Raw genomic sequence first — 15,826 nt, 5'->3', positions numbered from 1 at the left:
TGATACCTGCTCTTCTGGCAGCGCTTCACTGACGCACAAAGTATAGTGATATAGTGAGGTGCTGGTTAGTTGGCTGGGCTGCCGTGATAAATGCTCCCTCACCTCCAAATGAGCCCTGCAGCCAAGACTGTGGAGCTCATCTCTTGCTATAATGCACTTTGAGGGGGGGGGGGGGGGGATCAATTTAATTATCCCTTCTTCCTTGTACCAACACAATCCTATGAAGCTACTTAAGGAATTAATTAATATAAAAGAAAAAGACTCGCAAGAGCCAAAAAATGTGATTCAGTTCTCTCGTAACCATCAAGCAGATTGATGACTTCCTCTCTGATTCGCTGGTGTCACATTGATATAGAACTACTGGCCTTGCCTATAACGTCATATTTCCGTCAGCTGCAATATAGCCCCAGTGAAATGACGACACAAACAGTGACATGTTATTGATTTAATACGCAAGCGGTGGACTGGCTCCGCCTCCTGGCCCAGAAACGATACATATATTGAAGGGATGGACCCAAGGAAGAGAATTGCGGGCTTGAGGATTTCACACAGCGCTGCCTCTGGGACCATACTTTTGAGTGTCATGGATAGGGTTAGATTTGTCAACTACTTCTTGGGACTCCTGGGTTTGTTACTACTGCAGGGTGTGATAGATGTGCAAGGAAGGAACTTATTTAACGCAGGTATGTTAATTGAGTTTCAATATCCAGTGTTTGAAATGAAACTTTTAAATGCAACAGGTCAGATAATTGCCTCAATCCCTTTGCATTTGTTTTTTGGGGGGTGGTCTGTGCAGGTAACCATGTTTTAAATCCAAAAGACGACATAGATGTCCAGAGCAAAATTCTATCACTGCTTCTGCACAAAAGCCTAATTCCTCTTGAAAAAAATGACACTCCAGGTGAGCATTTGGAAATACACAAATTGAGGAAATTAAACCAATGGCATATTATTCAGATGTTGACTTTTTCTTCTGTTGGCAGGTCTTGAACTGGTCGATAAATTTGCTGATTTAGAAGAGGTAAGTTTTACACATTCATTTGTCAATCATTGATAGATAAGACATTCAATAACAAACCCATCTCTTCTTCAAGTTGGAGGCACTGAGGGACGATCTGGAACTGGAGAAGGAAATCGCAGCCAATTTAGTAGACAAGCCAATAACAAGGAAGAGGGGTGAACGTAGGTCGCCTTTATTATCTCTGCATTGATTTGTATGCATGCTTCTAAGTTTAATTTGAGGTCGCAGTCATGGCCCTGCATAAGATCACAAATCATTTTTTGTCTGCAGCTTGTTTCTGGAAGTACTGTGTGTGAGATGGGACTCCAGGGAGATGGATGAGGACCAGTGTGAACTTGCTGCAAATCCCAGCATAGCCTTAAGAACCCACAACGCCACTAATGTGAACACTGTTAATTTCAGCAATACGGACCATCGTTAATCTGCCTCATCAAGGAATCGTCGCTTTGAGGTGCGACTGTAGATGTCAAATTATAATGTGTATCTCATCCGCAACGCACAGAAAATACTCCAAGACAAACTCACCAGGGTTCATATTTGCCTCCTGCTTCTGTGTGTCTTCATGCTGCTCTCTTGTGGCAGAATGGAGCATAACATTTTTTTTTTAATTGCCAAAAAGTATTACATCTGTCTCCGTTAATAGAAATACGTTATTCCTTTTAAAAAAAATACATTAAAATGTGAATGTGAAGTTGTGTTTTTGTATGATTGAAGAGATCTTACCCGACAAAGACAGGACATTTCATATTTTAATGAGCATATTAGGACTTATAACTACCTGCGATATGAAACGGGGTCAAGCTTTTGGAAACACTAGAGCTCTGTGTTTGAGCAAAGAGGATCCGACATGTTGTGCAGTGACAGGTGAATTCATGTGCAGTGAAGTTTTAGAGGAGCGTGACATAGCTGAGTCATTGGGCTTACCCAGAATAATGGGAGGGCTGCTGTGAAAAGACCTGAATCTCACACACACACACCACAGTGAACAGTGGACGGCTCAGCAAAAGCAGACTGAATGTGACCCAAACAATGAGAAAAAAATAAATAAATCTGTAGACCATATGTATATTTTCAAATCAACTGTTTGTCCTATCAGAATCTAGGTATTTACATTTTAAAAGCAGATGTGCTGATAAACACAGTACAGCACATACAGGTAATATATTGAGATGTATTTTTAGGGCAAGGATCCATTTTTGGTGCCTCAATTCAAAGTAAATACCGTAATATAGGATGCCAGTAGAATGTACTAGTGTATGTTTTCTCCTCACAAATAAGTGGAGAATATATTAATTGTGCAGCAAAAAAGAAATGTATCTTCACGTTTTGTGACTCAGTATTAAAATGGTCATTATGAAAATGATTTAAGTGCTAGTGAATGTACAGGAATGTACGCAGATATTTATTTGTGACTCAGTTTCTGGTAAAGGTAAGCCATTTTAAAGGTTAACTCAACCCCCAAATTTTCTTTACAATGTTATATGCAGCCCCACTATAGTCTAAACACCCAATCACGGCTCAGCTCAGAAAAAGAGGTGAGCCGTGATTGGTCGTTACCTGAGCCCTGAGCAACTGTGATGTTATTTTCAGCCGACAGTAAGTGGATTTTGCTGCTTAACTCATTTTCCACAAACACATTATTAATCAGAATGCTATAGACTCGTGGGAGCACAAAAAACATGTTATTGTTTAAGAGAATGTTTGGATTGACTTACCCTTTAAGATAAAGAATTTGAAATTAATAGTAGGTTTTTAAAATGAAAGAATTATTAGTTTACCACTAGGCGTGGCACCATCAACAATGGTAGAGTGGTAGTTTCACAACCCTGAGGTCCTGGGTTCGATCCCAGGCCATTGTGGCCATGTCGAAGTATCCTCTCCTGATGCCGCGTCATCAGTAAGTGATTGAGTAGTCAAAATGTAAAGCGCTTTGAGGGCCTAATAAGATGGAAAAACAAAAATATAAATAAAGTACTGTTTACCACTAGATGGCACTAAATTTTACTCACTGTCGCTTTAAATGGGTAGAAGAGGTGGTAACCGTGTGTGGGTGGAGGGAGGGATGGTGGTGATGGCGGGGGGGGAATGTAATGCCTTAATAGAGGTGTAAATCCCCTCCAAAATGTAATAAATAAATAAATAATATACCGGTAATAAAAATAAAATAAAATCAACCTCTACTTTACTGAAATTCACTTGGAACTTATCACCAGTGAAAAGGGATGGAACCCTTTTGTATTTTGCTCCAATAATAAAGAGAGGCGGAAAGTGGGGAAATTTAATTGATCATCAGCTATGCATATCAATCAGTTCTGTATAACAGGTGCTACTGTATAAACAGTATATAGCCATTGTTTTGGACTACTAATAGATTGTTTGGCTACAATCTTATTGTTTAGGTTTTATTTTATTTCTAAGTTAAGCATTTTGAATGATTTGTATATGAAATACGCTATCAAAAAATAAAGTTAAACTTAGAGCCAGTATACACATGGACATAGACAAGTCCTGTAAGAAAGCTAAACAGTTTTAAGTCACATCAGGTGGCAAGGTAGCATATTTGAGGGGGAAGAAGCGGAACGATTAATAAAAACACGGGAGTCTCAAATAAACCCTTCTGGATCTGGAAGAAGCCATGAGTGAGCACACATGTCATCACTGCCTGGTACTAGTTGGCCAGGGAGGGGCCACAGTTATTCTTACATAACACACCGCAGTACTAATATGGCCCATATTACTTGCAGTAGCAGTCCAACAGACCACTGTTGGTAATATGTCAAGCCAGATAACTACCCACAATAAGTTACTTTGTGTCGTGTCACAAAATATCAGTCAATATAAGGACAAGGAAATGATCCAGCATCCCTATGTGCCACTCTTTACTGGTTATCAGTGGCAACACATTGCGGAAAGGACTTCTTATTTTGCTGAATTTTAAACAGGCACTGCAGTAGTTGTCTTGATCAGTTTGGACTAACTAGTCACACACTTACACTGGAAAAGATGGATTCTTCTTTAACAGGTCAGTAAAATATTTAATATTTACAGTATATTTGTTATTTGAAACAAACAACTAAAATCTAAAACGGTTGCCCTTCTTGACTAGACGCAAATGTAATTGCGTTTATATTTAGCTAATGTTCACAAATCTAGCGAAAACTCACATGCAGCTATAAAACACTATCATAAATGGATTAACACGTTTTTGTGCAGAATTGGTGCGGATACTAGTCTTCTCCATGCTGACCTCCTTCACCTGCAACGCAGCTTGCCCCAGCGTCTGCAAGTGCTTTCCCAACGGCGAAGTCAAGTGTACCGGCGAGACCCTCACCGATACGCCGCAACAACTGCCGGTTCACACGTATACGCTGTATCTGATCGGCACAAACATGCACGTCATAAGTGAGCGCAGCCTGGAGAAAAAGGAGCTGATGACGCGTTTTAGTCTCATTTTTAGTCACCTCCATACTGTCCATCCACAGGCTTTCCACGCCGCTCCGCAGCTCAGGTCTCTCCAGCTGTCATCCAATGATATTTCTGCACTCGACGCGAGAGTTTTTAGCCCGCTCGCCGCCCTGGAGGAACTCTATTTAAATAAGAATCAACTGGAGAGCATTGATCCTGACATGTTTGAAGGACTTGTTGCTTTGCAGGATCTGGATTTGAGTTACAACAAATTGTCCGGTGTTCCTTCAGGGGCTTTCAGGGGACTGGTGAAACTTGAGAGCCTGAATCTTGGCAATAACGACTTGAAAGCACTTTCACCTATGACCTTTCGCTCCTTGAGGAAACTTAAAACGCTCAACATTCATAAAAACCACTTAGAGAGGTTAGAAGCTGGGATGTTTGACGGACTAGTGAACCTTGAGTATCTACAAATCTTCTCCAACAAGATAGCCGCAATTCCTCCGAGGGTGTTCTGGTCACTGAGGAACTTGAAGAATCTCACCTTGTCGTCAAATCAACTGCAATCCGTCCCCGAGCGGAGCTTTTACAACATGCCCAAGCTGTCTAAACTGACTCTTTACAAAAACCCACTCTTATCGCTACCAGATGATTTAATGGGACACATGCCTGAGATGTTAGAATTTTACCTGTATGCCACAAACCTCATCACAGTCCCTGGAAATCTTTTTGCCAACATGTCTGGGCTGCAGGCCCTAAACCTCCATTTTAACGACAGGCTCAGCGAGTTGCCTCCAGATCTGTTTTGCTGCCTTCCTAATCTGCACAAACTCTCACTGAAATCCAACAACTTCCAGCATCTGCATCCGCAACACTTTTCCAGATTAAGCAAACTGGACATATTACTTCTCAATAACAACACCCTCAAGAATCTACCCAAAAACATATTTCAGGAACTTGGACAACTCACGATGCTGGATTTGAAGACCAACCAGCTCCAAAACCTTCCAGAAGATATTTTCAAGTCCAATACGTTTCTGAAGGTTGCTTTGAGTGACAACCCGTGGGACTGTACCTGCAGCATCAGAGGTTTTGCAAGATGGATTAAGCACAACAAGCATGCGGTTCTTGACGGCGAAGATGTGATGTGTCACAGTCCGGAGTACCAAATACTACGCACCCTTGACTCTCTACATGATGAGGAGCTGAACAATTGCAATGTTACAACAGTCACTCCAAGTTGCACTCTGACGCACGAAGCAACTCAAGCGTCAACGAAGACAACTCCCGAAGCAGCTTCCTCACACCAACACCAACCCAGTGTCAAACCAGACGAGACTTCCTCACTGCATTTTGATGACATTCTTGTCATCGAACAGGGAGTCGACTTCGTCCACCACAACTATCACAGTGGTTGGGTGTATGTGTGGTTTTTGCCCTCTAACACAGTCTTGGCAGGCTTCCTAATGTTTTCTCACATCTTTCTTGTGGCCACTGGCGTGTTCCTCATCCTGTGTGCCATCTGTGGTATGCATCTTCTGAGCAACAGGGTGGAGGAGATAAAGGCACAATTTGTACATTTTTAAGTAGTAATATATTTTTCAGGTCTTAAGATTGTTAAAGGGAAAGTCAACCTAAAAAAAAATCTTTATATGCTGTATGTGCCCCCCACTAATCTAAACACAGCTCTCACATTGCTCTTGTAGAAGATTTAAGCAGCAAAATACACTCGTTTTTATCCATCCCAAGGGGGTAGCCATTTTGCCATAGGATGTCGACTGGAAATGACATTGCAGTTGCTGACGGCTCAGGTATACGACCAATCACTGCTCACCTGTTTGCTGCTTTATTCATATTCCACAAGACAATAATAATCACAACACCATGTTTAGACGAGTGGGGCTGCATAGAACATATTGTAAAGAAAAAGTTTGGGTTGACTTCCCCTTTAAGAGAAAATGATTCCTTAATTCAATATACTTGATCACACCTTGTTCTTTTAGTACAATACTGCAACGTAAAAGTTATACCCAATAATGCATGTGCACATTTTTCCATGTATGTAAAGCCTCACATTTGTATGTAATTTAACTCTTGTAAAACAGATTAAATGGCTGGTTTAATATTTCATTTGAAGTCTTTTATGTTTTTATTACACTTCTGAATAAGAACAATTTTAGAAGGAATATGTATTATTCTTTGCAATAACAATATTTCTCTCTGTCCTTTAACTTTTACATTGGCCAAAATGAACACTCATCAATATTCAATTGAGTATAATAAGTTATATATGGGGCAGCACGGTGGCTGACTGGTTAGCACGTCCGCCTCCCAGTGCAGAGGACGTGAGATCGAGTCCGGGCTTCGGCCTTCCTGGGTGGAGTTTGCATGTTCTCCCCGTGCTTGCGTGGGTTTTCACCGGGTACTCCGGTTTCCTCCCACATTCCAAAAACATGCATGGCAGGTTAATTGAACACTCCAAATTGTCCCTAGGTGTGAATGTGAGTGTGGTTGTTCGTCTCTGTGTGCCCTGCGATTGGCTGGCAACCAGTTCAGGGTGTACCCTGCCTACTGCCCGAAGCCAGCTGGGATAGGCTCCAGCACCCCCGCGACCCTTGTGAGGAAAAAGCGGCCAAGAAAATGGATGGATGGATGGAAGTTATATATGTAGGTTCAACTCTATGGATCTTAAAGGGGAAGTCAACCCCATTTTGTTTTGTTTTTGACAATAATATGTTCTATGCAGCCCCAGGCTAAATATGGCATTCTGGTTAACATTGCGTTGAAATATGAGTTAAGCAGCAGCCATTTTTATCAATCTGGGGGGAGGGGGGGCATTTTGCCACTTGCTGTTAACTGAAGATGACATCAATGTTGCTCAAGTCTCAGGTAACAACCAATCACAGCGCAGCTTCAGAAAACAGGAAAATGGCCGCCCCCTAAGATGGATAAAAACGGCTGGATTTTGCTTCATGACTCATATTCCACAAATGTAATATTAATCAGAATGTCATGTTTAGACTAGTGAGGTCCCATATAACATATTATTGTCAAGAAATGTTTACGGTTGAATTCCACTTTAACAAAAGTATTATTAGTTACCTTATGGGTGTGTGTTTAATAGTTGCATGAAAAATGTTCATAGTTGAAAGTTTTCCAGCATGCTTCTGGCCATGATAGGACTATCACACTTCCTCTTTGAGAAGGACAGAGAGCGGATATTTCCCAATATAGAGACTAAAACAGTCAGGCAAGCATGAAGCTAAAGGGCCATCTCTTTTTGGCAATTTCTGATGAGAAAAATGACTGTTTTCCCAAAGAGTAGCAGGTGGAGCAGCAGTATGAGATCAAAATGGTTTGCGTGTCAAAACTACAGTCAGGACAACTACCACTGGCATAATAATTTACGGTATACATTTTTGTAAATGGTCTTTGAAGCTTTCAAAAGGATTTAATCTTTTACATAATGACTACAGATGCCACAAATTCCATAACTTTAAAAGAAACCGCAAACAATAGGAGGATGAATTAGTCAGCTGCTCCCAAGTTCATTGCCATGACAACAAAGTGATTAGAAATTTCCAGTAGGCTGCCTTCACACAACAGGAGGTATGAACCAGCTCCCACAACACACACACTCACGCGGCAGAGGAAATGGTGCAGTCGAAAACAAGCGGAAAGATTGCAAAAAAGCAGTGACTCATGGGATGAAAGTTGAATTTTGACAAGGGTACAATGATTTCACAACAATCACGGTTAGGATAAAAAAAAATCATAATTATACGCCTTGGGAGTGTCACATTGAAGTTGTCCTGTAACGCAGTGGTCCTCAACCCTGGTCCTCGAGGACCTGTATCCAGCCTGTTTTCCATGCCTCCCACAGCCAACACAGGTGATTCATATCATCAGCTAATCAGCCATCTCTGGAGGAGGCTGATAACGATCTCCACCTGTGTTGGCTGTGGGAGACATGGAAAACAGGCTGGATACCGGTCCCTGAGGATCAGGGTTGAGGACCACTGCTGTAGCGTGTCCAGCAACTGAGGTTTCAACATTAAAATAGACATTTATACCTTTTAGCGACAATCATTTTTCAAGAAATACCTATATAACTTTGTGTTAATGACTTTGAAGATGAAGAATTTAAATTGAGAATAAGTAATTAGTTTTAGTTTATGTTTTCATATTTGCACATACACATATTGGTCGTATGCTGTCCAGTGGGATAGTGGGGTGATATAAAAAACAATACAAGGAATCATTATTTAAATTAAAGGCGTTTTCCCAAGTCATAAGATTTTTTTCGATTAAAAATGAACTTTTATTCCAGTTGCACTATTGTATTATTATTATTGTACTTATTTTCAGTGTGGCCCTAATACACTTTCAGAGTATAAAGTATCATGAAGTGTAAAATTAATGTGAAAATAGGACACAAGTTTTGCAAATGGATTATTATTATTATTATGACCTTTTTTTTTTTTTTACATTTTATAACATATATGGTAACTGCAGCAACATTTTCCTATACACTACATGTTGTGTGTTTACTGATATGGGTCTGTACGTTACTGTGGTTCCACCCTCACTATCTGTATTTTGTGGCAAAGGAGTTTGTTTAGGTTCAAACATGCTGTCCAGCCTCCCTTGTGGATTTACTGCGGTCTGTTAATTTTGACATTGCAACCAAGAACGTTAGGAATTGCAACGTTAGGAATGAGCTGTTTGAGTCCCATTTAGCCACACGATATATATACAATAGGCATTTCCTTGCATTGAAATGTATAGCATCTGGGCAGAGCATCAATAATAAAAGGCATGAGATAACAATCCAATACGCACAACAATTTCTTTCAAAACAATAAACACTTCCTCTTATCATAACCTCAATCTCGATACAGCATCTGTTTCCTAGAGAGAAAAAAACAATCACACATGCAGTTGTTGCAAACCTACAGTAATTGCAAACACATGCATCCTCCAAGATCTCACGAGTCCAGTATGAATTCAGACTAGTTCTGACGCCAGAGAGGGAGGGGCTTCCCCCTTTACCCAATTGCCCTCATTTGACAAAAACCTGAGGCAGATGCACTGAGGACCGTTAGAAAACTGGGACGATGATGATGAGGGCCACAAGCTACAGATTTCATGAGCGGACAAAAAACTGTGGCACGAAGGGATCCGTGTGAGGATGATGACCGGGAACATGTGATGGTGTGAAATTTTCATCACTGAATTTCACAAGCTTCAGAGGAAGACATAATAGAGAACACCAACTCCCTCTGTGTTTTCAATCGTCTGCCACTATTCAAGGTAAGAAATGTGAATGTTGTGAGTCGTTGAGTGTGCGTGATTTAGATTTGTGCAGCTTACTGTACTTGCCAAGAGTTGTGCGATGATACAGTACTGATTACAAACTGATCAATGAGTTAGTTTTTCTGTTACATAACTTCACAGTACATACAGTCTCTCAATTCTGCTTAAAAGTAGTGCTGTTGTTCTTCAACTAAGACAGACGAGAAAAAGAAAATCAAAGTGCTTCATGATGAAGTCGAAAATGCTTCAGCCACATTTGGCACACGCTTCATTGCAGGCTGTCGCACCCACACCCATGCAGGAGAGTTGCAATGTGAACAAATGCGGAACTTTTTTGTCCAATGGCATGTAGCTGTTTGAGAGGAGATACTCTGGTTGTGTCACATATCACCCGTCTTCCGCTCAAAAGAAAAAAACAGGAAACTGTACTTGGACAATGCACTGGTCAGGGGAAATACATTGTTTAATTTCCTGGGGGAGTTACTCATCGTTGTGAAAACCAAAAGTTATCACCAAAAAGATTAAAAAAATAATACTCTGCATTTAGTAGCTTGGGATGGGAATCACAGTCTAACACTGAGTCATTATTTGATGTTGTCATATCATTCCTTTACCATGAGAGTCATTGATATCTTGTGATTGTCCCACCACAAATACATGACAATTGTGAGACTCATTACATGAAATTGATTTAGATGATGAAAATGGTCACTGTGAACAACAACAAAACAACAAGTCCCGGCCAATGATTTGCTTGTCATTTTATGGTCATGTTCACAAAAATTATAACGACAGGCATTTTTTTAGAACAATTCCAAAAACTACTGACTAAAACTATCATTTTTGACAGTTCTGATGCAAAAGTGTCCAAACCCCCTAATTGAAGAGACTATCATTGTTAACTTGTTTTTGCCAAAATCAAATTACATAACTTTTCTGCTGTTCAGACCAGGCGAATTTGTTTCGTGTCTTGGACTGGGCGAGTGTCCACACTATAAGTCTGACACCAACCATTTCTGCCCAATCATCACAACAAAGAGCACGTCCGACATTGTTAGATTAGGCCTCTTAATGATTAGATAAGTGACTTGAGCTGAGCTGTTGTGTCGCTGTGACCTGTCCTGGCTTTGCGCCTTCCTATCTATCTGCACTTTGGCACACTTGGCCGCTTAAAACCAGTTAAGACCATCAGGGTCACACATTTTCACATGGGCTAGGCTGAGCCCTCCCCCGTATGGGTGGGCGGCGCAGGTCGTCAGGGAGGCAAAAAAAAAAAAAAGAAGACACACCAGACACTCTGTGTCATGGTCTTTAAGCATCCAGACGATCAATCTTTGATTATGCCACGCTACTCGGGGTTACGACGTAACCATGACAGTGAAGGTTTGTGACGCAGCCGTCGGTTCAAAATTGGGTTTGATTCATGTAGTCTGAGCTCAGCATCAAACAATGGGAATGTCCTCATTCCGAGCACCAGCTTTGTCATAAAGAGGAGCTGTTGGGGGTCCAGGAGCTATTCATTACCACCAGAATAGAGGACCCAATTAAATCAACAATGGATCGAAATACAAAAATAATGTTAACCCTGGAGAACCCACGGGGTCAAATTTGGCCCCTATAAATTCTGCTACTCAAATAACAAAGACCTTTTTTTTTTTTTTTTCTTACAAATTTAACTTCAAAAGTCCAGAGTGCCACTTCTGACCCCTGCATGGGGACATCTAGTGGATGAATATTGCACTTACATGAGCCAGAGTGGTGGTGACAAGATGGCTAAAATGCAACAAATAAAACAAAAAAAATTGTATTGTTCAATGTAGCTGTGTATTTGATTGATTATTTTCTTAAATTCTAAATAGTTTACAGACAGTTTTTCTTATTCAGATTTTTCGAAATGATACCCCTAAATCCCAAAGGGTCAAATTTCGCCCTAATCCTAAATTAGGGAATAAATTGAAAAAAACATTGAAAAAACATATATTTTGATGTTCAGTGAATTTATAGCAGTCATTTAATGTATAATTCATAATTTTCCAAAGAAGCAAAGGGTTCTTGGGTTCTCCAGGGTTAATGTAAAAATATGTAGTGAAACATTGCTTGACAGGTTCATTGAAATGAAAAAAAATACAGCTAATCCAACATTTGTCTTTTTCTAGGGACAAAATGGACCATCATCTCATCGTTGATGTGATTCTATTTCTCTGCTCCACCGTCGCTGTTTGGGCGTGTCCGGATGGATGCCAATGTAATGGAGAAGAACTGCTATGCACTGGCATCTCAAATGTTCCTCTACTGCCATCATCTACAACTGGCCTCTATCTCACCAAATGCGACATTTATTCTTTGAAAGCAGAGGATCTTTCTTCTCTAACGAATGCAATATGGATTGCTATCAATGGCACTGCTTTGAGGGAAATTCAACCTGGCACATTTGATTCCCCTGTCAACATAAAGGTTTTAAGAATTACTGAAACAGAATTGCAAGATCTACCAGAGGCCTTGTTCCAAAACCTTCAGAAACTTCAGACTCTCAATCTAAATAGAAACAAACTTATGGCACTCCGTCCAAAATGGTTCTCTCCGATCAAAGCTCTCACTGCTCTTGATCTCATTCAGAATCAACTGACCTCAATACCCATGGAGACTTTTCACCCCCTTACTGAGCTGGAGTACCTGTTGCTTGCAAGAAATGAAATCAGCCAGTTACCTAGTGGGACATTCAAAGGGCTTTCTAAGCTGAAATATCTTCGACTTAATAAAAATGTGATTGAAGAAATACCCAGTGGAAGTTTTGATGACCTGGGAAATCTGGAGGAACTTTCTCTACAGGACAATCGTATTACTCATCTCCAACATGACTTGTTCTCAAAGACTCCAAAACTGACAAAGCTGTTCCTCTCCAACAACCAACTGAGGACTCTTCAACCGGGACTCTTCTTGCACCTTCCCCTGCTAGCCCAGATCTCATTGTATGAAAACCAGCTGGAAAGCTTTGGTCCAGGAGTGTTCGGTCCCGTGGCCCTGCAAGACTTGTGGCTGTACGACAACAAACTGAGTCGTATAGAGGATGACACCTTTAAAAATCTCACTGAGCTGCGACTCCTGGTGCTCAGTCACAACCGGATTAGCCATGTATCTCCCGGAGCCTTTCGAGGGTTGGAACAACTCGGCGAAATATCGCTTCACACCAATCTGCTGAAAGCATTGCAAGCCGGGACATTCCAAGGTCTCTCCAGCCTGGTAAACATTTCTTTGGAGCACAATTTTATCAATCATCTGCCTGCCGGTTTTCTCCGAGGCCTGAGTCACTTGGGGCAGATTGATCTGAGAAATAACTCTCTTGCAAACCTGCTACAGCAAGATCTAGATGCCATTTCTGTGGCAGAAGAGATACTTCTTCAGCAGAACCCCTGGAGGTGTGACAAGGACATTCTGCCTCTACGCAAGTGGCTGAGAAATCACCCATCCAAAACCAACCAAACACTAGTGCTGTGTGAAACCCCCTTCAATCTGAATGGGGAGATGATTACTGGGCTGACAGATGAGGACTTGGAGCAGCGGAGTTCCACGCAGGAGACACCAAACACCCCACCCATGAAAAGAAGTACTTCTTCACCTGCTGTCACAACAACATCTTCCTCACACTATGAAGTCACAAGCGGCGGACAGCAGGAAGAGGGTCACGTTCTTAACCATACTTCTATCGTCCTCATTGTCATCACAGTCTTTGCTACACTCATTATAAGTGCCACCATCATTGGCTGTCTATTCTGGAGGAGGAACAAGAAAGGACGGGGACGCATAAGCCACAGGAGCAGGAACTCTGTGCTGTAAATGAAACCGCTCAAAATAGGCTGGATTTACACTGAAGGTTAAAGTGCACTGATTTAAGGCTTATATGCAATTATAAATATATATATGTTCCAGTGACTCATATCCAGTATCAGTGTTTACATTTGATCCAACAACCCGCATGTACACACATCCAAAATGCACAAAAACACATTACAGGGGTCGGTTTACAATGGAGTTCTCGTACCTACCGCAGTGACATAACCCAAATTTTTGGTGTATTTAGTAATGTAATTAAATAACCTACACTAACACACTATAGTAAGGTCATAAATATGGTAAAGTACAGTATGTGAAAATGACATTTACGACATAATATAAAAATAATCAAATGAAAAACCGATGGTGAAGGAGTGTGCCTTTTTGTGCTTCCAAACTTCATGGGAGGAAAAAACAATCTGAATCACTTGAACCATGCAGTGAAAATCAAGTTTTAAGAAACTTTAAACAAACAAAGGAAATTATACTGAGGTTTCCTTTGTGAATTTGGATCCAAGAATTGATTTTAAGACCACAAAGAGCCAAATTGACATTTGTGTCTTACAAGAGCACTTTTTACATTGCAAGTCTCAAGTGACTTAATCCAATTTAATGCCAATATCCTTTTTTTATTTTTATTTATTGCTTTATTTCCGTGTATGTTTCGAGTGAAACAGATCAGTTACGGGTATTTACACTTACGGAACACATGGAATACACAAATGCCCGGCATTTCACGTAAAACTCAGTGTACGCCTGTCATCGACAACACGCAAGTAAACAACGACACAAAAAACAAAGTGGGCCCCGGCTATTCGATTGACGCCCATTATAAATAAATTTAAAAAATATATGTTTTTCAAACCCAATTGTTGGGGGGTAAAACCTCCAATGAACATTTTACACAACAAAATGGGGATCCTTCCCCAAAACAAAACTAATATTGAAACAAATCTTTTGAAAATAGTATTGTTATTAACTATAGGTGCCAAACTGTGAGTATGCCGGGTCCAATGTTACATAATAAATGTTACAAACAGTTTATTTGGCCTGGGTTGATTCTTCCTTTATTGATAAAATTGAGGGTACCCTCCACATTTGTCCACTGGCTGCCATGGGCAAGTATTTTTGCTTTTTTTTTTTTATCATGGACACACCTCTACTGAAGCATATTTATACGGTATACCATAATTAAGATAAGGTAGGATAGGACAGGATACGATTAAATCATATTTTATGAATCCCCTGGGAACAAATTCAAAGCATATCTGAAAAGAATTTTTTTCACTTGGACCATGCAGTGTCAATTCAGCCAAGTGTCACTGGTCATTGCATCAACTTTATTCTTGGTGGGGGCGTACAGTAGCCTAATGTTACCTCTTACATGGGCTACCATAAAGCATGATAAAGTGCATCCAAACTTTAACTTGCCGCTGCATTTGTGGGCTTTGACACACTTTTACACAGTAACTCTTTTAATACAGTACAGTATACAAATATGAATGAAGAGGAAGGACAATACCTGCTATGACGACCATGAGCTAAGAGCTAACAAGCCTTCACCTTTTCACATTTGACGTCTGAGTCCTTAAAAGTTATGAAACGCCAACACATCGCAGTCACATAAATGTTGACAGTGTTATTACATCAGAAGCTTACCTGTAAAGAGTCACAGAAGTTTGTGGTTTTACAAGTTTTAGAACTGTACAGTATTTAGCTCTGATTGTTCAATATTGCGACACTGACATCTGCTGCTGATACTGAATAACTACAACACCCAGATGGGACGGACTTTTTTTTTTTTTTACATTTCGAAGAAATGTTTGGAGAATGGTATGCAATGAAAGTGAAACAATGACGCATGTGTTCTGTTAAGCAAGCTGTATGTATGACAAGTCGTTTAAACAATAATTATTTAACACATTTTACGTAATTGAAAGTGAAAATGGATATTGTTGGAAAGAAATTGATTTAAATGATTTTATATTGCCCCCTTCTTTACTAATCAAATGTTTTCCATGCTCATACAAAAGTCCTTACTGTTTGAATAAAATATCAGAAACTCACGTGTCGTAATCATTTCAGACCCCCCCCCCCCCCCCCACACACACACACACTCAAAATTATCCTGAAATAAATAACGAGTATATGTGTGCTGTTAAATATTAAAATTAAATATTTCTTTGTGCTTTTGATTTGGTTCACTATATTGTTGCCATACAGTACAACATCCAGTTACAACCAAACACAAAA

At 40.3% G+C, this 15,826-nt stretch overlaps 2 protein-coding genes across 2 annotated transcripts; both read left to right on the top strand.

Annotated features, from left to right (window-relative positions):
* Positions 1 to 549: 549 nt before the first annotated feature.
* On the top strand, positions 550 to 1,640 carry uts2d (urotensin 2 domain containing). Its single transcript, XM_077585137.1, has 5 exons — positions 550 to 683; positions 797 to 901; positions 984 to 1,021; positions 1,095 to 1,182; positions 1,292 to 1,640. Exons 1-5 carry the CDS (start codon positions 584 to 586, stop codon positions 1,315 to 1,317), a joined length of 357 nt encoding a protein of 118 aa, XP_077441263.1. The 5' UTR covers positions 550 to 583; the 3' UTR covers positions 1,318 to 1,640.
* A 2,924-nt stretch (positions 1,641 to 4,564) lies between these two features.
* On the top strand, positions 4,565 to 15,639 carry LOC144062798 (uncharacterized). Its single transcript, XM_077584516.1, has 2 exons — positions 4,565 to 6,008; positions 11,899 to 15,639. Exons 1-2 carry the CDS (start codon positions 4,648 to 4,650, stop codon positions 13,574 to 13,576), a joined length of 3,039 nt encoding a protein of 1,012 aa, XP_077440642.1. The 5' UTR covers positions 4,565 to 4,647; the 3' UTR covers positions 13,577 to 15,639.
* Positions 15,640 to 15,826: the final 187 nt, after the last annotated feature.

The sequence above is a fragment of the Vanacampus margaritifer genome, chromosome 13 (genome assembly GCF_051991255.1).
Source record: "Vanacampus margaritifer isolate UIUO_Vmar chromosome 13, RoL_Vmar_1.0, whole genome shotgun sequence".
NCBI lineage: Eukaryota > Metazoa > Chordata > Actinopteri > Syngnathiformes > Syngnathidae > Vanacampus > Vanacampus margaritifer.
The sequence above is the reverse complement of the archived record's forward strand: the minus strand, read 5'-3'. Positions and strand labels throughout refer to the sequence as shown.